General features: G+C 34.8%; 2 protein-coding genes and 1 non-coding gene across 8 annotated transcripts in view; 1 reads left to right on the top strand and 2 right to left on the bottom strand.

Moving 5' to 3' along the window:
- TBC1D12 (TBC1 domain family member 12) overlaps positions 1–24998 on the top strand; it is a 119175-nt gene that overhangs the window by 49247 nt on the left and 44930 nt on the right. For 2 of the 6 annotated variants that reach the window (XM_070464121.1, XM_070464117.1), the window contains exons 2-3: positions 13478–13601; positions 15186–15245. Coding sequence is in view for 2 of the 6 variants with exons in the window: in XM_070464117.1 (XP_070320218.1) it covers positions 13478–13601; positions 15186–15245 (184 nt within the window). In the remaining 4 variants the exon portion in view is untranslated. Of the gene's footprint in view, positions 1–13477; positions 13602–15185; positions 15246–16965; positions 17003–20133; positions 20186–24998 lie in introns of all 6 variants that reach the window. The other 4 variants (XM_070464119.1, XM_070464122.1, XM_070464120.1 and 1 more) reach the window with 3 other exon arrangements.
- On the bottom strand, positions 2673–3204 carry LOC139033995 (U6 snRNA-associated Sm-like protein LSm8). The gene has a single exon (XM_070464100.1). The coding sequence runs from the start codon at positions 3138–3140 to the stop codon at positions 2850–2852; it is 291 nt and encodes a 96-aa protein (XP_070320201.1). The 5' UTR covers positions 3141–3204; the 3' UTR covers positions 2673–2849.
- TRNAM-CAU (transfer RNA methionine (anticodon CAU)) lies at positions 12216–12288 on the bottom strand. The gene has a single exon. It is a non-coding gene; the product is annotated as a tRNA-Met (tRNA).

The following is a 24998-nucleotide window of genomic DNA, read 5'->3' as shown; positions in this document are numbered from 1 at the left end:
TTTTCTTCTTTATATTGTTAAGATGGTGAATTACATTGATTGACTATTGACTACTGAATGAACATTGCATTCTTGGAATACATCCCACTTGGTCTTATTTTCTTTTTACCTGTTGTCACTTTTGATTTTTTTTTTATTTGAAAATATAATAGTTTTATTGAGATATAATTCACATGCCATATAATGCATCCGTTCAAAGTGTACTCAGCTCAGTGATATTTACTCGGTTCACAGTTGTGCTATAATCACCATAATTTTAGAACATTTTTATCCCCACCAAACTGTGTATTAATGATGAAGATTAAATATTAATACATGAAAAGATATTTTACTTTTATGGTAAACAACACTAGCATAGTTTTATTTATGTAAGAGACATTAATGGATAAGTATTCACACGTGGTTAGTTTTATTCATCATTATCAGACTTTATCTTGCCTTTCTCTCCCAACTTTCTCTTTTTTTCCTTTGGCTGAGCTGCATGGCTTGTGGGATTTTATTCTTCCAGCAGGGATTCCCTGACAGTGAGAGTGCTGAATCCTAACCACTGGACCACCAGGGAAGACCCCCCAAATTTCTCTTAGAGGTTTAAAGATATCTTACCTCCTGATGACTGAAATGTTTTTGCTTATATTTTACTAATGTTGTTCCTTGTTACTGCTCAGGTTCTTCTCCTAAAAGTTCTTTCCTGTATCCTTCCTCTTTTCTTCTAGTGGTTTCTGTCTTTTCTCTGAATGTCTTAGGTACTACACTAGGCTTAATGCAACAGTTTCTCTTCATGAAACTTTGATACATGATGTAATTAGTATGTAGCACAAAAGCAAGAATATTTTATAATTATTTTTCCCTTCCTTAGTTGTATTCAATTGTGTTTTCTCCCTGCAGAGTGAAAGTTGCTCAGTTGTGTCCAACTCTTTGCGACCCCATGGACTATACAGTCCATGGAATTCTCCAGGCCAGAATACTGGAGTGGGTAGTCTTTCCCTTCTCCAGGGGATCTTCCCAACCCAGGGATTGAACCCAGGTCTCCTGCATTGCAGGCGGATTCTTTATCAGCTGAGCCACAAGGGAAGCCCAAGAATATTGGAGTGGGTAGCCTATCCCTTTTCCAGGGGATCTTCCTGACCAAGGAATCTAACTGGGGTCTCCTGCATTGCAGGAGGATTGTTTACCAACTGAGCTCTCAGGGAAGTAAAAGAATTAAAAGATCTCTATCAGTAAAAATATTGCCTGAAACTTATTTACTAAAAGAAATAACACATACTATAAGATGACTTGCTGACATGAAAACAGGAGAAAGAAGAAAATAATTTATGTATTTGTATTGTTTAAATGAGTATCAGGAAGCATTTTGGCAATGTGTAGGATGAAAGCGAATAGGCATAGTTGGAAGCTCTTATGTTGTGACTGTGCTATGGAGGATGTGAACAAGATGAGTGTGATTAGAAAGAAGAGGAATTGTGTGAGAGACCTGGCTTCAGCATTTACTATTGATGTGACCTTGGGAAATGGCTCGTGAAACTTTCTTGGGGGTGGTAGGGTGCCACATTGAATACTTGGAACATTTGATGAAAGCTGTAGATAGCTGCCCAAGAAAAATGTTTATGAGTACATTATTTACTTTAAATTGTACATACAGTTTGAGGAGGCTCATGGACCTCCTCTAGTCTGTTCATGTAGGTGCACTGATTCTTGATCAAGGACCTTTGACCTGGTTTCTGTCTGAGGTCCCTAGCAGCTCTGAAATACTTTTAAAAAAGAATTACAACCTTTACTTTCAGCATCGAAATTCTGTTTTTGTTTTTTTACAAAAAATAAATGATACTGAATTCTGTACTTTTCTGATAGTCCTGATCTGTGGCAGTATTTAGGTTAGTTAAACTGTGTAGTAAGTAAAATTATCTATTATTTTTTTATTTTTAGGATTTGTAATAATGACAAAGACAAGATGCAGAAACAGCCTGAAAAAGAAAATTCTTGAAATTCAAAAAGCCTGTTATTTAGCAAAAAAAAAAAAAACCAAACAAACTTTTTTGCATCTAGTCAGCTGAAAGTCTTTTTCAAGTGAAAAATGATTGAGGTTTGGAAAGAATGTAAGTAATCTTCATGCCAGATCTTTAATCCAAAATACTCAAGGGTAGCCAAAGAACTGTGTTTTAAAGAGACAGTACTTATACTACTTTGAATAAATTATGTAGTCAACTGTAGCATTCCATGTTCACTAGATAATGTTTTCTTTTTGGCCTTCTATTATACTTTAGGGAAACTTAAGTACAAAGTCCAGGAAGTTGCTGTGTGTTCAGAAGTCCAAGTTCTGCTGAGACAGAATTTGAAGATCAGGTCATGATTTCCAGTTTTTTAAGCTGATTTTTCTCTCTTGATTAAAGTTGAATTTTTTCCTGTTTTGAAAAGTATTCTAGCCCCTTTTTAATGTATAACTACTTTTAAATGATGATTAGAAATTATTTAATGAATCTAAAAAGTGTAAAAAAGTCATATATATGTAAATATTAGGCAAAAACAGTGTTGTTTTGCTAGAACTGATGATATTGTTGGTGGTAAGAAGGTTCAGGATTATGTAGTCACAGTTTCCTATAACTGTTGGATTTCATAGTCTGAGAAAATATGGAATTTATATGATTTTTTCTCAGATATATAAGTGGGTTTGCCAATTCTTTTTTTTTTTTTCAAGAAAATGTAGAAACATTTTAATTTACATATCATATTACAATGAATCAACATGGAGTCAAAAATCCACATTACACATTCCTAAAAATTCTGACCATCAATCTCAGAATAATCAGTTTCTGTACAAAGATTTACAGCTGTCCGATAAATGTAGTTTTTCCTCAGTGTGCTACAGAGTTCAAAGGTTCTGCTCGAATATTCCCCAAATCAAGTGCAGAATCTGTCTCTTCATCAATTTCTCCAATGACTGCAACATTGTCACCTCTTACGATGTATAACCCTAGTACCACTTGTTCTACTCCCTGTGAAGAGCTGAACACTCGTTCATGGCTTTCATCCAGTATCAAATTAATGGTCTGGTCAAAACCTTTCAATGTTCCCACAATCATTCTCCCATCAGAAGTAATGACAGCAACAGTTCGGTTGATGTAATTCTCTAAGGCGGACGTCATGATACGCGACCTGGCAACTGGAAACACAACAGCCCCGGCGACCAAATGAGCTAAAAAGCGGGTTTGCCAATTCTTAAAGACCCAAATACTGGAGATTCTACTTTAGAAATCATGAGCAGAGAACTTACATGATGTGAATAACTTGTGGCCCTTTTTGGTTAGCTATATTCCTTAATAAGGAGTAGTAGGCAAATGATCTCTTTTATATAATCTTTAACTATTTTAGTGTGGTGAAAGAAGTGAAGAAATCTTAGAAAAATGAAACATATGTGAAGCAGGTATTAACAGGTATTAACAAGTAAGAGCCATTCATCAGCCTTTATTATAAAAACCACTTAAAAGAAAAAACTTGGCCTTTTAAAATTTTCTTCCTCTTCTTATCCCCACATCTGTTATTTCGTTGTTGTTGGTGGTGGTGTGTCTCTTTTCTTTTTCTTTACATTTTCAGCAATATAGAAACATTGATCTGATATTTCTTCAGTTGGTGCTGTTTCTTAACTGTTGCTACAGATTTTCTCAGTTTCTTTTTGTTATGAAGACTGGATGTAAGTAGTGCAGAGAATAGAAGATGGTGTGTTTGTATCTCTGGTGTGTAGGTTGTTGTGTATGTGAACATAGTGTTGATTGGAGTGGAGAGTGATTTTAATGGAAAGATGAATTACTACTGCCTCTCCTTGTTTGCTATATACACTGACAAAATATGTCATAGAATGAAGAGCAAACACAAAAAAACCCCGAACTAGAAAACATAGTTTTAATGTTTCCAGTGTATCTCAAGCAGTAAGATACCCAATCTGTAAAGACTTGACAGTTGGAGTTGAGGGAGAACAGCTGTTTGTCAGCGCATCTGGGTTTGTTATTAGAAGAGAAAAAGACATGGACACATACAAATAGGACCTCACAACATCAGCTTTAATACTCATAAAATCTGGGTTGAAAGATAGCCTTTGTACCTCCTAACTCTAAATGTATCCAGCTAGCTACTAGCACAGCAGGCCTTTCCTGTAGAGATGGGGGTAGAGAAAACAACCTGCATATTACAAAAGTAGAACAAACAGTATCTTCTCTGCTGATTGGTAACAATGTCTGTCAGCAAAATTTTATCTCCTCAGTTGGAGATGTATAAGGGAGAAAAGAGATGCTAGGCGTGTCCCTCTGCCCTGTCACTCCCCTGAAACATGAAGCAGTCAGAATGAATGACTTCTGTCCCCCAACACCAATGTATAAATCTCATTCATACAGTCAGGCTTTACCTCCAATTCAGAGTGAAAGAATTGTCCCCTTTTAAGTATGGGTGCTTGAACACATTTAGCAGTTTTGTTCTGCTAAGAAACCTTTAGTGTTGCTTTAAAGTCAGGAACTTTGAATGTCTTGGGAGGTGGGAAAAAGGTGAGGGTAAGAGACAGACAAGGACAGTTTGTCTTTAGTTTGAAAAGCTGGTGAGGAGGAACCTGTGCCCACATGTTTATTTGCATTGGGACCTCCACTTTCTCAGTCTCCTGATGGTGGATTGGGGCAGGCAGGGGGCAAGGGAATGGGCATGAGAAGAACAACAGAGTATGGGTTGTTTTTTAGTCTATTTTTGTAACTTTTAATTATGTTTTCCCCTTAAGGTTTGATAAACTGGTATTTTTCTTCCTAAGCTAGCAAGTAGAAGCCCATTAGTCTGTAATGTCGTTTTAATATCATTGTGTATATTTGTAGCAATGTTTTAAAATTATTTTTCATTGCAGATGTATCTCATTTAGCTACGTTATAATTTTTTCATTGCAAGGGATAACCTGAAAACCCAATCCAAAACTTAGTGGCATAAGAAATTATTGTGAAACATTATCTGATGGCCTTTCTTTGCAGTTGGATACCTGTGGGTTCATATTTATTTTATGACAATCTCTTAGAGTAACCAAATTTTACTGGATATATAAATATAAGATATTTGGCTTTGGTTTGTTTTTATGATTTAATGGGAATTTAGACTTCATTCTGGTCTTATTATAATATTGTACTATAATACATATTATAAGCAGACTTTTTATTGTGGGAGCTATCTATTTATTTTCTTTTTTTTTCCTTTGTATCCATTAAGATTAAGAAATTGCATCGATTGGAAGACCAACTGTTGTTTGGTTTAAAAAAGTAGTATTCTTTGACTTTAATTTTGGAGTTAAAAATATTCTTTTAAATTAATTTTGCATATAAACAACATATATATACATGCATAACTTTCTTTTCCATTTATTTTTATTAGTTGGAGGCTAATTACAATATTGTAGTGGTTTTTGCCATACATTGACATGAATCAGCCATGGATTTACATGTGTTTCCCATCCCGATTCCCCCCTCCCGCCTCCTCCCCCTCCCAACCCTCTGGGTCTTCCCAGTGCACCAGCCCTGAGCACTTATCTCATGCATCCAACCTGGGCTGGTGATCTATTTCACCCTTGATGCATAACATTTTTTAATGATTCAGAATAATTTCTGACAATATTTATTCAAAACTTTGTGTATATGTGGCATTTTGTGATTTGTAAAGTGTTCTGTAACTTATAGAGATCTAATGTACAGTGTTGATAGGTATAGCCTCTAGTTTTTCACATGAGAATGTGTTTGGTTGTAATTACAGTATCTAATTATAGGTAAAGGTTATAGAGACAACCACTCCCAAAAACTCCTTGTAAAACTCTGCACATGAGTTTTCTTATGTCATTATCACTGTTCTTTGGTATAATTGCTTCTTACATTTGTGGTCTTCTCATTCTTTTGCTCTGTCTATATTCTCAGACAGGTGACATTCTTTGAAGCTGTGCTTCACTGAATGAAAAAATAATGCTTATGTTCTTTTACTTTATGGCGCTTTAATTAATTATATATGTAACCCTGCAATTCTAGAGAATGAAAAGCTTTTTTTTCACCTTACAGGCACTGCCTTGTTCATGCATTGTTGTGAGGAGAAAAGCAGTTTATAGATTTTTAGATCTGAAACTGTTAAAGTTGTAGTTAAAAGATTTCGTTCTTGTCAGTGATTGGAGTTGATGGTATCAATTGCTGTGAAAAACAGCGCCCCTCGACCCCCGGAAGAGCTAATTATCAGTGTGAAGGCTCCTGACTAAATAATTACCTCAATATGATGGACAAATTTATATATGAATGTAAATTGACTCTAAGAGGAATGCTTACAGTCTGAAATGTTTATCAACTCAGGCCCAAAGAAGTATGTCTAAACTTGCAACAAAAGTGGATGCCTAAAACTGTAGGCAAAGGCTAACTTTATAACTCCTTAGTGATAGACTACAAATATGAAATCTTTTAATTGGTTTAGTTAGTGCTCTCTAGTTACAAGGGAGTTCCAGTTGGTACATTAGATTTATATAGCTTAATAAAAACTAGTGATTTTTTTTTTGACACATACAAAAGAAAATACATATGTAGCAGATATGTGAATTATGATGCCTGGTATACATTGTTAAACCCTTTGTCCAATCTCAGAAACAGAACATTACCAACACTACTGTTGAAAATATATTACCTTGTGAGTGCCTTTTCATCCTGCTCACCCCTAAGAGGTAGCAGCTATCCTGAATTTCCTTGATGTTTTAGGGAATAATTTTTGCCCCAAGTTTTTCTTATTATTTTTATCATTTTTAAGCTTTATAAAAATGATACACTGTGTGAACTCTGTATCTTGCCCCACCCCCTGTCTTTCTTTTTAAACTCAGCGTTGTTTTTAAGATTCATCCATGTTGATAGATGTTTCTTTGGCTCATTCTCACGGTGGAATAATACTGTGTTTACTGATTAGCATAACTTAAGTTTTCTATTCATCTGTCAGTGGATCTTTGAATTGTTAAAAGGTTTTTGCTCTCTTGAACGTGTTGCCTTGAATGTTCTTTATATGTCTTCTAGTACATGTGTCCATAACATTCTCTGGAGTAGGTAGCTAGAAGTATAATGCTCGATGGTAGTGTAGTGTGTGCAGCTGGAACAAATGTGATTACACCAACGTAAATTCCTCACAGTGTTTCTTTCCCTCTACATTTGGTGTCATCAGGTTTCTTAGTTTCTGCCAGTCCAGTATAAAATATTATTCTAGTTTTAGATTCCAGAAAATCAAGCAAAACTTTAATAATATGTACACATGGAAAGACCTAGGAAAACTGAGTAATGTTGTGCCTCTTCACTTTTTTAGAAGAATTTGAGAAAGATTGGTATTCTTTAAATATTTGTTAGATTTTTCACCAGTGAAGCCATCTGTTCTTAAAGCTCTTCTTTGTTAGGTTTTTGACTATTGAGTCAATCTCCTTACTTATAAATCAGTTCAGATTTTCTGTTTCTTAAGTCAGTTTTGGTAGTGTGTGTATTTCTAGGAATTTTTCCATCTAAGTTATTTGATTTGTTTGTGAACAGTTGTTCATAGTATTCATATATACTCCTTATTGTTAGTAATATCCCCCTTTCACTTCTGCTTTTCATAATTTTAATCTTCTCCTTTTTTCTTAGTCTAGCTAGGAATTTGTCAACTTTGTTGATCTTTCCATCGAACTTGCTTAAAATTTTTTTCTATTGTTTTTCAATTCTCTTTTTCATTTTATCCACTCTAATCCTTATTATTTCCTTCCTTCTGCTAGCTTTGGGTTTAGTTTGCTCTTCTTTTTCTAGTTTTTTTTTTTTTTTCAGGTTTGCAGTCATATTATTGATATGAGGTATGGTTCTTTTTAAATATAGGTGTTTACAACTATAAACTTTCCTCTTATCATTGCCTTTGCTATATACCATAAGTTTTGATATGCTGTATTTCTGTTTCAGTCCATCTTAGGTGTTTCCTAATTTATAATTTCTTGACTGATTTATTCACTTACTGGTTATTTAAGACTGTGTTGTTTAGTTTCCATATATTTGTGAATTTTCCAGTTTTCTTCCTGTTACTTTATATATGTGTGTGTGTGTGTGTGTGTATTTCTTTGACACACTCATTTATTTGGCGGGCATGGGTCTCAGCTGTGGCACACAGGATCTCCGCTGTGCCATGTAAGATGCCATGTGAGATCTTTCATTGGGGCGCAGAGACTCTCTAGTTGTGGCACAGGGGCTCCAGAGCATGAGGGCTCAGTTGTGTGGTGCTCAGGCTCAGTTACTTCATGGCATGTGGGATCCCAACCAGGGATTGAACCTGAGTCCCCTGCGTTGCAAGATGAATTCTTAACCACTGCACCACTAGAGAAGTTCCTCTTCCTGTTACTGATTTATAATTGCATCTTATTCTGATTGGAAAAGATACTTTGTATGTTTCTAATCTTTTAAAACTTATTAAAGCATTTATGCATTAACATATAGTTAATTCTGGAAACTATTCCATTTACCCTTAAGAATGTGTATCTTACTGTTGTTGAGTGGGATGCTCTGTATATGCCTATTAGGTATAACTTACTTAATATTTAAGTCTTCGATTTCCTTTTTGACCTGTCTGATTGTTTTTTTATTAAAACTATGGTACTGTAGTCTCCAGTTATTGTAGAACTGCCTATTCCTTCAGTATTGTCAATTTTTATTCATGTATTTTTCTTCTGTTGTTAGGTGTGTGTATGTTTATAATTGGGCTTCCCTGGTGACTCAGTGGTAAAAGAATCCACCTGCTAATGCAGGAGATGTGGGTTCATCCCTGGGTTGGGAAGATCCCCTGGAGAAGGAAATGGCAACCCACTCAGTATTCTTGCCTGGGAAATCCCATGGACACAGGAGCCTGGTGGGTTACAGTCTGTGGGGTTACCAAAGGGTTGGGCACAACTTAGCTACTTAACAACAACAAAAATGTTTATAGTAGTTATATCTTCTTGCTGGATTAAACTTTTTTCCCCAACACATAATGTTCTCTTTTGCCTCTTATAACCTTTTTGACTTAACATCTGTTTTATGTGACAATAATATAGTCACTGCCATTCTCTTTTGGTTACTATTTGCTTTCAATGTAATTTTCCATCTTTTTACTTTTAATCTCTTTGTATTTTTTTATCTAAAGTGAATATCTCATAGAAAACATGTGCCTGCTGCTAAGTCACTTCAGTTGTGTCTGACTTTTTGTGCCCGAATGAACCATAGCCTACCAGGCTTCTCTGTCCATGGGATTCTCCAGATAAGAATACTGGAGTGGGTTGCCATGCCCTCCTCCAGGGGATCTTCCCAACCCAGTGATCAAACCCTTGTCTCTTCTGTCTCCTGCATTGGCAGGCAGGTTCTTCACCACTGTGCCACCCAGGTAGACAACATACATAGTATTTTTAATCTAGTGTTCCAGTCACTCTCCTTTTAATAAAAGAGTGTAATCAACTTATATTTAAATTCATTGTTGATGAGGAAGGATTTCTGTCATTTAGCTGTTTATTTTCTGTATGTCTTATATATATATATTTGTTCCTCAGTTCCTCCTTACCACTTTTTATATTTAGTTGAATTTTTAGTGTACCATTTTGATTCTCTTATGTTTATTTTAAAGTTATTTTCTAGTGGTAACTTTGGGGATTACAACTGACATCATGAACTTAAAGCAACCTGGTTTGAATTATACCAAATTAATTTCATTAGCATATAAACCAGTTTCATTAGTGTACTAATACTGTGCTAACTATGTACATCTCTGTACCTCCTCATTTATATTGTTATTGTCAGAGATTACATGTTTGTATGGTGTATGCCCAATAACATAAATTTGTAAATATTATTTTATGCATTTACCTTTTAAATCACATAAGAAAAATGTGGAGTTATAAACAGAAAAGTACAATAAAACTGGTTTTGACATTTACCTGTGTAATTAATTTTACCAGTCTTATCTCTTCTCATGGTTTTGAGCTACTTTTCACTTCATTCTGAAGAATTCTTGACACTTCTTGTAGGGCAGATCTGTTAGGAATGAGCACCCTTAACTTGCTTATCTAGAAATATCTTCATTTTCCCTTCATTGTTGAAGGATAGATTTTTGCTGCATATAGAATTCTCAGTTGATAGGTTTTTTTCCCCCCCCAGAACTCTGAATTATGTCAACCTGACATTTTATGGCCCACAAGATGTCATTAGAGAAATCAGATGTTAATCTTATTGAAGATAGATTGTTTGTGATAGTTGCTTCTCTCTTGATGCTTGCAAAATTCTCTCTTTGTCTTTTGACAGTTTGACTATAATGTCTCTCCATGTATATCTACTTGAATTTATTCTGCTTGGAGTTTGTTGAGCTTCTTGGATGTGTAGGTTTGTGTCTTTCATCATATTTGAAAAATTGTTAGCCATTCTTCAAATATTGTTTCTGCCGCCCCCCTTTTTCTTTCCTCTTCTGCTTCTGGAACTCTTATAGTACGCATGCTAGTATACTCCACAGTGTTGCACAAATTTCCCAGGCTCTGCTCATTTTTATTCATTTTTTTTTCTTTGTGCTCTTGAGACTGAATAAGTTCAATTGTCTTATCATGTTACATGCTGATATTTTCTTCTGCTTGCTGTAATCTGATGTTGAACTATTTTAATGAATTTTTAATTTTATTCTACTTTTCAGTTCCAGAATTTGTTTGGTTCCTATTTTAATTTATTTATTTAATTTGTTTTGTTCCTATTTAATTGTCTCTTTAATGATATTCTCACTTTGTTCCCTGGTTGATTTCCTTTAATTCTTTGTTCATAGTTTTGGTTAGCTCATTGGGTATATTTATGACAGTTAATGTAACATGCTGGACTAGTAATCTCATTGTCTCAGCTTCCTTAGGAATGGTTTTTGCCAAATTCTTTCTCCTGTGAATGGTCTATACTTTGCTGTGTCTTTGTATGTATTATAATTCTTTTCTTGTTGAGACTTGGACATTCTGAGTATTATTATGTTGAAATTGTGTAAATCTGTTTTCTCAATTCTCAGTGACTGCAGATTTTTGTTCATTGAAGGCTAGAGCCATCTGTTTGTGTTATTTCCAAACTGTTTTTGCAAAGTGTGTAATCCTTTTTGTGTGTGGTTACAAGTTTCTGTTCTGTTATTTCCTGCAGTTAGCTGGTGGCCTGACAAAGATTTCCTTAAATATCTGGGTCAAAAAAAGTACCCTTTTTTAAATGTTCTGATAGATACCATCAATGGAAGCTGCTGCTGCTGCCTGTTCTAGAAACTATTCCTCCTGGAGCCAGCTGGTTGCTATCTCTACTGCTGCAGGAGGGAGGGGCTGAGGAACAGTTGATGGTAGTTGGTTCACCCATGCTCTTCACTTAGGGAAGATCAGCAGTCTCTCCTTTCATGCACTCCCTTGGTGGTTATAAATTTCTGATAAGGTTCTATAGTTCTAAAATGATTGATTCCAATTGTTCTTTCTGGCTCAATTTTTACTTTGGTGGAGGGACTGATTTCTAGATCCTTCTATTCATTTTGCATCAGTGATGTCTTTTGAAGTGCAAATGTTTCAATTTAAGCTTGGTTCATCAGTTTTTCTTTTATAGATCATGCTTTTGATGTCTCATACAAGAATTCTTTGTATAAACCTTGGTGTCAAAGGTCCTTCCCCTGTGTTTAACATGGTGGGTTGTGAAACCTTGGTTGGAAGGTGTGTAGGCAGGCCACATGGAGGCTTGTGGGGGAAGCATAGCTTGATGAGAACTTTCTGGGGAGTACGAGTGAGCTGTGTGGGGCTTACAGAGAGAATTAGTGCTTCAGTGCTGGCAGGAAGCCTTTGGGGTGCCAGTTTAAATGTTAAGAGGACTACAGGAAAGCCATCTGCCAGCTGAGTTGCTGAGGCTGTAAGTTTGCTGAGGGACTTGGGCACATGACTGAGCAGAATTCTATTGGATATCCTCACACCAAACCACTGACCCACTCTGATTCAGCTGGAAACCACAGGAGAGCAGAGCCCCTTTCTCCTGCAGTGTCCCTTCAGTTCTCTCTTCTGAGAAAGTGTAACAGCTTCATGTTTATTTATTATTATTTTTTTAATCTTTTTTAAAAAAATATTTATTTATTTATTTATTTGGCTGCACTAGGTCTTAATTGTAGCATGTGGGATCTTCAGTCTTCATTGCAGCATACAGGATTTTTTAGTTGCAGCATGTGGGATCTATTTCCCTGACCAGGGCTCGAACCGGGGCCCCCTGCATTATGAGTGCAGAGTCTTAGCCACTGGACCACCAGGGAAGTCCCCATGTTTATTTTAAAAGGAGAAATGCTCAAAGGAATTCCATGTTGTCACAGAGCGTATACTGCAGGGTTCATAATGGAGCTACGAGGCAATAAATTGATGAGCAACACACAAGGTATAAAATAGTATTTAAATTAATAGGCCATCCTTTGAGGCATGAAACTTTATTGTAAATATACCAGTCCTTCATGTAATCATTATTGAAAATTTAGATATTTTATGAAATAGAAAACTGGGTATCTATATATGGTCTCAGATGAAACTTCTAGAGTATTCTAAGTAAGAATTAGTCTAAATTGTCATCAAAAGTCATCAATTCACTTCCACTGCACACCCAGGAAAATGAGACTATTTCTTTATTATTGATTAACCCATATTTTGTAGGAGTCTGTTGATATCTTTCTAAACTTGAAGAATAGCCTTAACATTATGCATTAAAAATTTATCCCATTCTTATCACAATAATGTACTTTTCAGAACAGATGTATGTATGTATTTTGAGTATAGATTAACCAAGTTATTTGAGATTTCAAATACTTTGTGACTGTATGTAAAAATTGTAAATTTTCTTAGTGAATATTTATATCACAGCTTATGTGAAGTGTTTATATTCAGTTGGATTCATTGTACCTTTCTGATTAGTCTGTGGTACCCTGGCATGCCATATTGATGTATACATACTTTGAATATCATTCCTGCTTACGTGTACAATATATACTTAATTTGGTTGGTAAGGGCATGGTGATTATAGGTAAAATCCTTGTTCCTTATGCAGATTTTTTTAAGACTGTCAATGAGAAATAACTTTCTTACTAGGTTACATGTAAGCTTTTCTTGTGCATACTTGACTAGGAAAAACAATTTGCATATACATATATTATAGGAATAGGCTCAGTAGATACTCTTTTATTTCAAACACTAACAAATTGTTACAGAGAATAATTAAGTAGTATTTTCCCACAAAAATTGTATGGCTTAATCCTTACCTATTTTATACAAGTTCTCTTTAACTTTTTTGTTTTTAGATTTTTGGCTTTTACTGTCAGGTATAATACATGTATAGTCAATTCTAGTACACTTTGTAGCTAATTCAAAGCAAATATTTACATTTTATTTACATCTCTCATTTTTCAAGTAGTTCCCTGGTTACCAGAAGCACCATTCATGTAATTTTTCTTGTTTCAGAAACCTTTTCCCAAAAAGGACAAAAGAACTCAAATCAGTTGTACATAGTGCTCCTGGCTGGAAATTATTTGGTAAAGTCCCTCCCAGAGAGAATCTTCAGAAAACTTCCAAAATCATTCAGCAGGTAAGTACTAATATAGCCATATGGTTTGTCTTGCTTTTCAAATATTCTCTTCTAGATAATCAACCATATTCTACTTTCATTCATTTTTTTAACATACAAAATTTTGTGACTATAGACATTTGTAGTAATGTTAAGTTTTTTTTAAAAGCATGACGTATATTTTCAATTATATTTTATGGTTGTGAAAATTCTTTATAGTAACAGAACATTGATTTTCTTTCCTAGTTATTCCTTGGAGAGTGTCTTTTTTCTTTCTTTTTAAAAATTTTCTCAGTAAACCATTCTCACCACATACTGTGACTTCTAATTGAACATGGTAGCGTTTGCAGTGGCACAGATTTTATGTATGATAGGTAGTTGTGAACTGATGAAGCAGTATAAAGTGAAAACTGAGTAGATTTTTGAGGTTGAAAATTTTCCTTGGTCATTTTCTGGTTTTCGACCAAGGACTTTGTGAGGTGGGTGGGTATATATTCTATTTCTAGTAATTTAGAAGCCAACTTCTTGAGTTGGCTTAATACCCATCTTCTTGAGTTCTTAAGAACTTCATGTCATATTTGACTTCTTAGCTTGTGCTTCTCAGTAATCGGAGGTCAGTGAGACTGGACAACAGTGAGACTCTTTTATCAGTTTGTGGTATTTTTTAAGTTTAGAGAAGTTACTTCTCAGAAGGAGATAGAATGATAAATTTCTTATTTATCTCCTTCCAGTTGTAGTTTATCAAATTTAGCACATCCAGCATATATAAAAATAATCACCATGAAAACAGTAATCATCATTTAAATTGGAAAAATATTTTCCTTTAAGGATTTAATAGTGTTCTTTTTATTGCTGAAAAGAAAAACTGGTTTCTGAAGTAAATGAGAACATAATTTTTAGATCTTTAATAGTATTTGTGATAGTTAATTTCATTTGCAGGTAGTTAAAATATCAACTAGCTTATATGCTGCTCAGACTTAATACTAAAGTGCTATGATTCCCAAGCTGTGTGTCTAGGGCACCCCATGTGCTGCAGCTGCTAACGCTGATGGGAACCATGGCAAACTCAGTAATACTCTTCCACCGTTTGTTGGATACGGTGCAGCCTGATAGCTTGAGGTGGTACACAGTTTTAACATAAAATGGCAATGTATTACTTTCTGTGACATTGTGTCTTTGTGAATCTGGTTTTTCTGAGTTTGCTGTGGTGAAAATCAGATACTCTGCAAAAATCAGTGTGGAACAGGAAATGAAGGTGATGGTGTCCAGTCTTATTTCAAGATATGTGAAATTGTACACTGCACAAAAGGCGCACATGCCCAATTAGTGATTAATTGTGGTTATTTAAGAATGCAATAAGGCTTTCTTTTAATTTCTGTGTATTTTTTCAAATGGCTACTAAGTACTGGGACATAACTACTCATTAAACAGAATAATTGAGTATTTCTGTTGGTTTAGGGGGTGCCAATAATAATTACTGAGACACTAAGGTTGCTGTTAATCCAGTAAAGTTTGGGACTCTTTGCTATCTGGACATCTTAAATTTTAACTCTTTTTTTTTTTTTTTTTTTTGTAAAATCTAAAAGTAACCTCTCTTGTCTATAGAGTTTTTCAGAAGACCAAGTTCGCCCTCTAGAGGCAAAAACAGTGGTCTTGCTATTGAAGGTTTGTATTCTTGACTTTATGGTAGTTTACCTGAAATATGCATGTGCATATAGTACTTTAATATCTTTATGTAAGCTAACATTCTGTGATATTTTATTACTGTAGGTCTCTAATTACTAGTGGATAATTATCTGTTTACTGATGTGCCATTGCCTTTAATCTGCTGTTTTCATTTTGGAGTGCCAAGGCCTCACATTTTCTTTCCTTTATATATATATATATATATATTTGTTGCTTGAAAATTTGATGAGTGGTCAGGAAAAGAACAAGTCTTATTTTCATATGGGAAGAAAGAGTGGAATTGAAATGCAGTTTCTATCTTCTACAGTCCCTTTCTGGCTGTTTACACTTGTTGATTTCTCCCAGCTGCTGCTTTTAATTTTTGAGTGTTCTGGTGTGTGTAGGGACTAGTGTGTATTTTGGTGCCTTTTTCATGCTTCTGTTTGTTTTCTGGGGGCCGTGATGGATAGCAAAGTCATTGTTCCTCTGACCGTTTTCCACCCTCAAAAATATGTGTCTGTTTCACCATGTGATGGAATATGTCTCTACTTTCTCTTTTACTACAGTTTGTGTCCTATACCCGACCCCCCATTTGTCTCATTTTGCTGTTCTTTCCTGCAATTGTCATTTTAAAAGTGGGCATGATTTTCTTTTATTAGTAATAGCAAAGCTACAATTTTCTGTTTCTACTTGAAAACAGTTTTTTTATAGTCCTAATTTCTCAACTCTGTAAAACATTATCAGCATAAAACTACATTTGAGATCTTTGACTGTGTTCACATGTAAAATGTGTGTTGTGTTTAGAGTCAGAAATTTAAAATAATGTAAGAGTAAAATCATGAAGAGTGTTCAGACACATCTGTCATGTTTTAGGATAAGGTTTTAAGCTGTTACGGCTATAGAAAATGAAGGTAGCTAGTATTCCACTGTAAAACTGCTTGAAAAAGTGAGGCAGTGCTAGAAGTACTAAGGCAAAAATAGATTCCTTTGATCTTTCTGAGGATGCATCAGTTGCTTCAAGAAGGGCAAAACTGTAAAATTTGTTAGAATATTAGAGTGGTAGTAGTATTTTATAGGATAATTATTTCATTAAGCAGATATCCAGAAAGGAGTTGCCATATTCTTAAGGATGAGTATATGTTTGGGGGCTATAATTTTTTTCTAATGGAAAGACACTTATAAGATTATAAACTTAACTAAACTACTTTGAATTACAACCTTTTTCTCTATTAATTATTAATTGCACAAATAGCACATGATTATATTCTCTATAAAATATAAAACATTATAGGAAGGCATACCTCATTTTACTTTTCCCTTCACCAGTTTTAGGCCTTTTAAAATTCAATTTTTGTGTAGAAAATACAGTTATTTTCATGTGTTTATATTTTTACATTATATTTTTTTCCCCAAGAACAAAATGTTACTGTATATACAATTTTTTGCCTTGTTTTAAGTATTTTGTATCTATAGTTTTTCAGAGATACATGAAGTTCAAAAGTGAAAGATACTTGTAGGATAAATATTTTTAAAAGTTATTAAAGATTTGATCGATTTTAGTACTTTCCATGTTAATAGTAAAGAAGTATAAAGATCATTTTAGGATAATAGCAAAGTCAGACTGACTCAAGTTTGGCATTTAACTTGACAATCAGTCCCCAAATTACACGAATATTCATAATATTATTTTATGAGGATTATCACATGTGTTCTCTTGCAGGTGTGAAATTCCTGCTTGTGGCCATCTGAACCAGTTGGTGAGCCATGTTAAAAATCGCATCTATTTTTATAAATAGTATTTCAGTTATATTGTAGTTCAATTGACCTAAGTTTTTGGTTTTTCTAAATTAATAGGCTGAAGTTGGAATACAGCTACATAGTTTTGTCTTATGACCTCCAAACTGCAAGTGAGAATTATTTCAAATGCGCCATGTTATGTGTAACTGTAACATGATTGCATACTAGATCAAATATAGTCTATGTCAAACTCAGTCTTTCAGTAGAAAGTAATTTTTTGCTTGGCACTATTTTTATATTGGCATCTTTTTTATTATGAATAGGTGAAATTATAGTACTTAGAAGATGTTTCATGTTTTTTATCACTCATGTCTTTTTCTGAGTGGTGTTATAGTTGAGTGTTTGAATTACGTTCAGCTATCTTTTGACAAGCAAGGAAAAATGTTTTAGACTCAGTTTCTTAATCTGAGCATTTCAAATTGTCTAAAATAGAATAGGTCATGGACTTACCTGGCAGTCCAGTGGTTAATACCTCACTTCCATTGCAAGGAGTGCACGTTTGTCCCCTGGTTGGGGAATTAAGATCCCACATGCCTCACAGCGTGACCAAAAAATAGAAGAACTAAAGGAGAATAGGTCACTCTCCTTAATTAAGCCTTTGACTTTAGGAACAGTAAGTAGCATTGTGGAAAGGACTAGAATACAAATGCTTTGTGAGCACTAATTATGTTACAGTTTGTAAGGGTAGAGCATAGTTTTCTGGTTACTAACTTTATTGGTTTATGTAGTTAGGATACTTGAAAAGTTTGTTATTTTTAGTTATGCTTAAATATAGATACCTTCAGTGTAAAATTTGAGTGAGCGCTGCAATAAATGAACTCCTTCATTGTTGTTAAATTGTGGAGGGTCTGAATATGTTCAGAATTTGTTTTTGATAAGTCCTTAAAACTGTTACACACTTGCATGTTCTTTCATCTTTATTTACCTAATGTATTGTCACCTTGAAAAGGAAGTGAATAATTACCTTTCTTGCCACATGTGTGTTCCGTATTTAAAGTTAATGATAAATTGCTGTGTCTTTCCTATGTGTGAATAATTTTTGATTTCATAAATGTTGATTTCTGTGGCCCTAAAGATTGAGAGAGGACTTTGTGCCAGCCCTGGGCCTGTGCTCCTGGGAGAGGGAAGTATGAACCTTAAGAAAGAAGGTTAAATTAGTTAAAGAAATGAAAAGAATAACAATAAGTTATCACAAATTGAACAGGGCAGAATTTGGGGGAAATTTTTTTTTTTATTTGTTAGAGACAGAGACTTGGAAAAGACTTGCAATTTGAAAATACTCTTACTTGTTATATGATTCCAAACATGTAATTCTAGTATCAAAGTAGAAGTTATATTTGTTCTGTCATGTGTCAGACTTATAATTATGTTAGGCTTCAAATTACACTAAAACAAACAAAATTGTATTAATAGCTTTACCAAAATGAAGTTTATTAAGACACTGCTGTATACCAGAAGATGATGAAATGCTTTTCCCTAGGTTTCAGTTAAACTTAAATTATGGGATGCATTTTATTTCTTGTAATTCACAGATCCTAGAATCAACCAGTAAAGGTATCCTAATTGGCTATCCCCTCTACTGGGGATTTCCCTGGCTTTTGGATCAAACTGTGTAAAATTGTCTTTATCTTGGGTAGACATGTTCTTAAGGTGATAGAGATGTACACATGGGGAGTTTCTTCCATTTCTGAAACTTTATTCTGGCTGTCTATAAATGGCTGCCGTAATATAGAAACATGAGGGTTTACCTACTGGCACAGATTTAACACTAACCCCTTTAGGAATAGTGTTCTCACTGTACGCTGAAACTCAAAAGTCAAGTCAGTGTATATGCATCAAGCTTATTTTGGCTTTCACATTGTCTTTAAAGGAGAAGTTCCTATTTTATTCTTCCTTCTCCCCAGACCTCATATCTTACTTCAAGAAGTTGGTCAAAGACTCCTGCCACCCTCCCTTTGAACCCATAGACTTATCTTTTTTCATATCCCCCTCCTGGTATGTTCTTTTTCTGGTGAGTCCTTTAGATATGGAGCCTAAGACATCACAATGTTGTAGGATACCATTCTGTGACCAGCTTTATTGTGTGACTTCATATTAGCAAGTTCTAAACCTTTTCTCTGGTAGAATTTGAAGGACAAAATTCTTTAATTGATCCTAGATTCTTTAAGTTTGTCTGGCTTTCATTTTAATGAATGTGTAATTTATTCAACAGACATTGACTATACGATGAAATAGGCATGGTTTAGGTTCTTGAGAAATAGATTAATATGAGTTCTAGCTTTTCTGTTATTCTAGTATAACTGTGGGAAGGAGGGGAAAGATTCATATATGGTTCTTATATAGTATAGTGAGTGCTGTAGTTGTGCACAAAGTACAGGAGTAGAGATGAAAGAGTGGTTACTTCTACTCAGGATTACATGCAGTTTGTGTTCTGAAATATACTAGCAGGAGTTCACCAGGTAGACAAGATGGGGAAAGCCATTCCAGATAGAGAAAATTGAATGAGCAAGCAGGAATGCACTCAGTATTAGGTCAGAAAGAATCTGCCTTCAATGCAGGAGACCCGGGTTCAATCCCTGGGTGGGGAAGATCCCCTGGAGAAGGAAATGACAACCCACTGCAGTATTCTTGCCTAGAAAATCCCATGGACAGAGAAGCCTGGTGGGCTGCAGTCCATGTGGTTGCAAAGAGTTGGACACCACTGAGTGACTGAGCAGGGTAGAGGTGAAGCTCATTAGCCACAGGTTAGAAAGTTGGTCTTAACCAAAATACTTTCAGCGCTGAGACATCAAATTCATATATTGGAAAAATTCTGGAAGCTTTATAGAAACTAGAAAAGAGTGAGACTGCAAAGGACTTTAAAATTTATTGTAGTAGTCTATGATTCTTGTTCTTAACCACAGTGGATTACCTATGGAATGAGTTAAAAATACAGTTTCTTCAACCCCATACTTTGACGAGATCGGGCGCGTTCAGGGTGGTATGGCCATAGACAACCCCATACTTTGAGTTCTTAATGTCAATTTTGTGTTTTTCAATTCTTGTGTTTCTAGTTGTTTCTTTTTCAAATCTGCTATATCACTTTTTGCAGTTTACAGTTCCCTGCTGAGATTTCAAGCTTGGCCTTTATCTCCTTAAACATAGTAAGTATAGTTTTATATAGCCTGTGTCTGATAATTTCAATGTCTGGAAATTCTATAGGTCTGTTTATATTGAATATTGATTCTACTAGTTTTTGTTAGTGGATGCTATTTCATTTCTGTGTGTGTTTTGTTACCTTTGCTTGGGTGCTGGATGTAATATTTGAAATATTTTATGTAGAAAGCAATTTGAAGTACATCTCGTTTGCTTCCAAGTTTTAGCAATAGTGAATAAAGCTGCTATAAACATCTGTGTGTTAAGTACTTTTGTGGGTGTAAGTTTTCATTTCTTTTGGGTAAATACCAAGGAGCCTGGTTGCTGAATCATATGGTATTTTAGTTTTATAAGAAACAGCCAAACTGTCTTCCAAAGTAACTGTACCATTTTGCATTCCTACCAAGCAATGAATGAGCATTTCTTTTGATCCACATCCTCACCAGTATTTGGTGGTATCAGTGTTTTGAATTTTGACCATTCTAATAGGTGTGTAGTTGGTATCTGAATGTTATTTTAATTTGTAATTTGCAATTGACATATGAATTAGAACATATTACTTGTCATCTGCATATCTTATTTAGTGAGGTGTCTTTTCTGATCATTTTTGATTGGATTGTTCATTTTCTTATAATAATAAAAACAACTCAGCAGAATTTTAAGAGTTCTTTATGTATTTCATATAGCAGTCCTTCATCAGATGTATCTTTTGTAAGTATTTCCTCCAGTCTATGTCTTCTCATTCTTTTGACAGTGTCTTTCACAGAGCAGAGGTTTTAAATTTTTATCAAGTCCTGCTTCTCAATTTTTATTTTCATGGATTGTGCCGTTGGTGTTATATCTAAATAAAGTCATCACCATACCAAAAGTAATCTAGGTTTTCTCCTGTCTTATCATCTGGTAGTTTTATAGTATTTTGTTTTATATTTAGGTCTATAATCCATTTTGGGTTAATATCTCTGAAGAGTGTAATTTCTATGTCTAAATCCTTTTTTCTTGCATGTGGATGTCCACTTGTTCCACACCATTTGTTGAAAAGACTACCTTTGCTGCATTTTATTGCCGCTGCTCCTTTGTCAAAGAATTATGTTTATGTGGAATTGTTTTCGACTGTCTATTCTGTTCCATTGTCTTGTCCTTTGTCAATGCTGCATTGTATTGATTATTGTAGTTTTACATTAAGTCCTGAAGTCAGGTAATGTTAGTCCTCCAACTTTCTTTTTCTTCGATATTGAGTTTGGTATTCTGGGTCTTTTGCCTCTACATATAAACATTTTTTTTTTTTTTACTGTTCTTTCAGATTTTATATATAGACTAGATCATGGCATCTGCAAGCAAAAGCAGTTTTATTGCTTTCTTTTCCAGTTGGTATACCTTGTATATCCTTGTCTTGTTGCATTAGCCAGGACTTTTCATACAATGTTGACAAGCAGTGGTGGGAGGAGACATCCCTTGCCTTGTTCTTAGTGGGAAAACTTCAAATTTCTATTAGATATAGTGTTAGCTTTGGGTTGTTTTGTAGATGTTCTTTATCAAGAAAGGAATGACCCTTTTATTCCTACTTTAATGAGAATTTTTGTTATGAATGAGTTGAATTTTCCCACTTGATCTTGGCATATAATCCTTTTTATACATTATTTGATTCGATTTGCTAATATTTCATTGAGGATATTTGCGTCTGTGTTTCTGAGATGTATTGATGAGGGTTTTCTTTTAATGTCTTTGCCTGTTTTAATATTAGGGTAATGCTGGCCTCAGTTATTAAATTAGGAAGTATTCTCTCTGCTTCTATATTCTGGAAGAGATCATAGGGAATTGGTATAATTTGTTCCTTAAATGTTTCTTAAAAATTTGCCCATGAACTCATCTGAGCCAGGAGCTTTCTCTTTTGGAAAGTAATTATCAATGCATTTTTCTTTGTCCTTCCTTCTTTCCCTCCTTCACTCCTTCCCTTTCTCCCTTACTTTTCTTTTCATTTTTCCCAGCTTTTTTGAGAGTATAATTGTTGACTGAATTTTTTAAATAGATAGCAAGACTGTTCAGATCATCTCTTTCTTCTTCTGTGAGTTTTAACAGATTATGTCTTTAGGGAATTTATCCATTTCATCTAACTTATCAAATTTATGGGCATATGATTGTTCTTAATATTTCTTTAACATACATCAAATCTGTATCAAAATGTATCAAATCTGATACCCCTCTTTCATTTATGATATTTGTAGTTTGTATCTGCTTTTTCTCTCTCCCTTCCTTCCTCCCTTTATCCTAGAGTTTGCAATATGCATTTACAGTTAATATAAACCCATTTAAAAATATTGTTTACCACTTCACCGTGCTGCAAGTACTTCATAACAACAAAATATTCCTAATTGTTTCCTTCCATCCTTTGTATGTTTGCTGTCATTCCTTTCATTTACTCATGAGCATGCTCACATACACATACACACAACCATATGTAACTGAATGTACCATTATTATTTTGAACAAGCTGTTATCTGTTGGATTAGTTAAGGATAGTAAAAATAGAATTTTTGTTTTACTTTCATGTATTTCTTTCTGATACTGTTTCTTTTATATAGATAAAAATTTCTGAGGTATCCCTTTCCCTCTCTCTGAAGAGCTTCTCTCAACATTTCTTGCAAGGCAGATGTCTGTTGGCAACAAATTCTCTCAATTTTTGTTAGTTTGGAAAAGTCTTGTTCTTTTTTTTTTTGAAGGATAATTTCATACAGTGCAGAACTTCTTCATAAATTGTTATCTTTGCTTTTGTGTAGAGAGGTTTTTTCACTTCTGGCTTCTTTCAAGATTTTTTAAAATCTTTGATTTTCCACAATTGGCCACCCACTCCAGTATTCTTGCCTGGGAACTCCAGTGGACAGAGGAGTCCATGGGGTCTCATAGAGTCAGACACGACTGAGCGATTGTCACACTAACACACTTTCTGCAATTTATATATGATTTGCCTCGGTGTAGTTATTTGGGCATTTATACCACTTTGTGTTCTGAGCTTTCTGATCTGTAGTTTGGTGTTGACATTAATTTATAGAAATTCCTGGTTATCGTTCCTTCAAATATTGCTTCTGTTCCATTTTCTCTCTCTTCTTTTGGTAGTCCCATTACACGTATATTACATCTTTTGTAGTTGTCCCACAGTACTTGGATATTCTGTTCTGTGTTTCTCAGTCTTTGTTCTCTTTTTCAGTTTTGGAGGTTTCTAATGAGGGATCCTCTAGTTTAAGGTTTCTTTCCTCAACTGTTTGCCTCTAGTCCATCAGAGGCATTCTCCGTTTCTGTTTTAGTTAGTTTTTTTTTTTTTTAAAATCTGTAGCATTTCTTTTTCATTCTTTCTTAGAACTGCCATTTTTCTACTTCCATTATTCATCAATTCTTGCATGTTGTCTACTTTTCCCATTAAAGCTCTTAGCACACTAATAGTATTCAAAAATTCCTTGTTTACTAAGTTCAACATTGTTATCATATTGACTATGGTTCTGATGTGTTCAATCTCCTTGAACTGTGTTTTTTGCTTTTTAGTATGTCTTAGAATTTTTTGCTGAAGAGTGGATATGGTGGGCTCAATAAAGAACTTTAGTAAATAGACCTGAGTAATGTAGTGGTAAGGTGTAGCGGGAGGGAATGGGTTGCACACTCCTGTGATTAGTTCTCAGTCTTTTGGTGATCCTGTGCCTTCCGACTGTGCACTTCGCCAGTGCACAGGCACTTCTCAGTCCCTCTACCCACTTAGGTGGAAGAGGTGGGCTGGAGTTGGACATGTTCTTTTCCCCAGATAGGTTAGGCTCTAATAAGACTGCAGTAAGTTAGGTTCTGGTGAAATAGTTTTTCCTGAGAGCAAGCTTTGTTAAGAACAGATTGCTGTAATGTATTTCAAAATAGTTCCTTTTCCCCTCCTACTGCCGCAAGCACAAGGGCATTTTTCTCTGTCATTCTCTGTGAGGACCTGATAGAGTTCCTGGAGGTAAAATTTGCTGAAGTATGTGGGGCTGGGATCTCTCAGAGTCTTAGCTTTCGGACATCCGCATTAAGCCTCTAGCAATTTGTCGGTTACAATTTAGGTTTTCCTATCCTGGCATTGGTTCCCACAGAGGTTTCTTCAGGAGTTTCTACCCTGGTAAATTGTGATCCTCGACATCTATCTACCTGTCTGTTTCTCTAATTTTGTGGCAGCAGTTTGCCCTGTGACCTCATTTCTCTGAGGAATTTAAGAAGAGTTGTTGATTTTTTTTATTTGTTCAGCTTTTTACTGACTAGAATGGGTAGGCAACTTTTAAGCTTCTTACGTACTGGAGCAGAAAAACAAAGTTGAAATACTAATATTTTGTCAAGAATTTTTGCTTCTATTTTAATTTGAGATATTGGTCTATAATTTTCTTTTACTATTTTTGTCTGATTTTGGTATTGGGATAATGCTGGAATTATTGAATAAATTGAGAGCTGTTTCTTTTTTCTCTCTATTCTAAAAGAATTTGTGTAGAATTAATATTTTTTCTTCCTTAAATGTTTGATGGAACTTGGCAGTGAGATTATCTAAAGCAAGGTTTCTCACCTTTAGCACTATTGGCATTTTAGGCCTTGTCATTTTTGTTCTTGGGGACCTTTCCTGTGCAGTGGAGAATTAGCAGCATCTTTGGCCTCTGCCCGGTAGATGCCAGTAGCATTCCCTCACAGTTGCGGCAACCAAAAATGTCTCTTGATGTTGTCAAACATTCCCTCGGGCCAGAGTCAACCCCAATTGAGAATTAGTGACATAAACGAAGTATACTGGGATTGTTGTTGTTGTTACAGTAAGTACCTTACATGCAA

Source organism: Odocoileus virginianus, unplaced genomic scaffold (assembly GCF_023699985.2).
Source record: "Odocoileus virginianus isolate 20LAN1187 ecotype Illinois unplaced genomic scaffold, Ovbor_1.2 Unplaced_Contig_15, whole genome shotgun sequence".
In the NCBI taxonomy this organism is placed as follows: domain Eukaryota; kingdom Metazoa; phylum Chordata; class Mammalia; order Artiodactyla; family Cervidae; genus Odocoileus; species Odocoileus virginianus.
The sequence above is the reverse complement of the archived record's forward strand: the minus strand, read 5'-3'. Positions and strand labels throughout refer to the sequence as shown.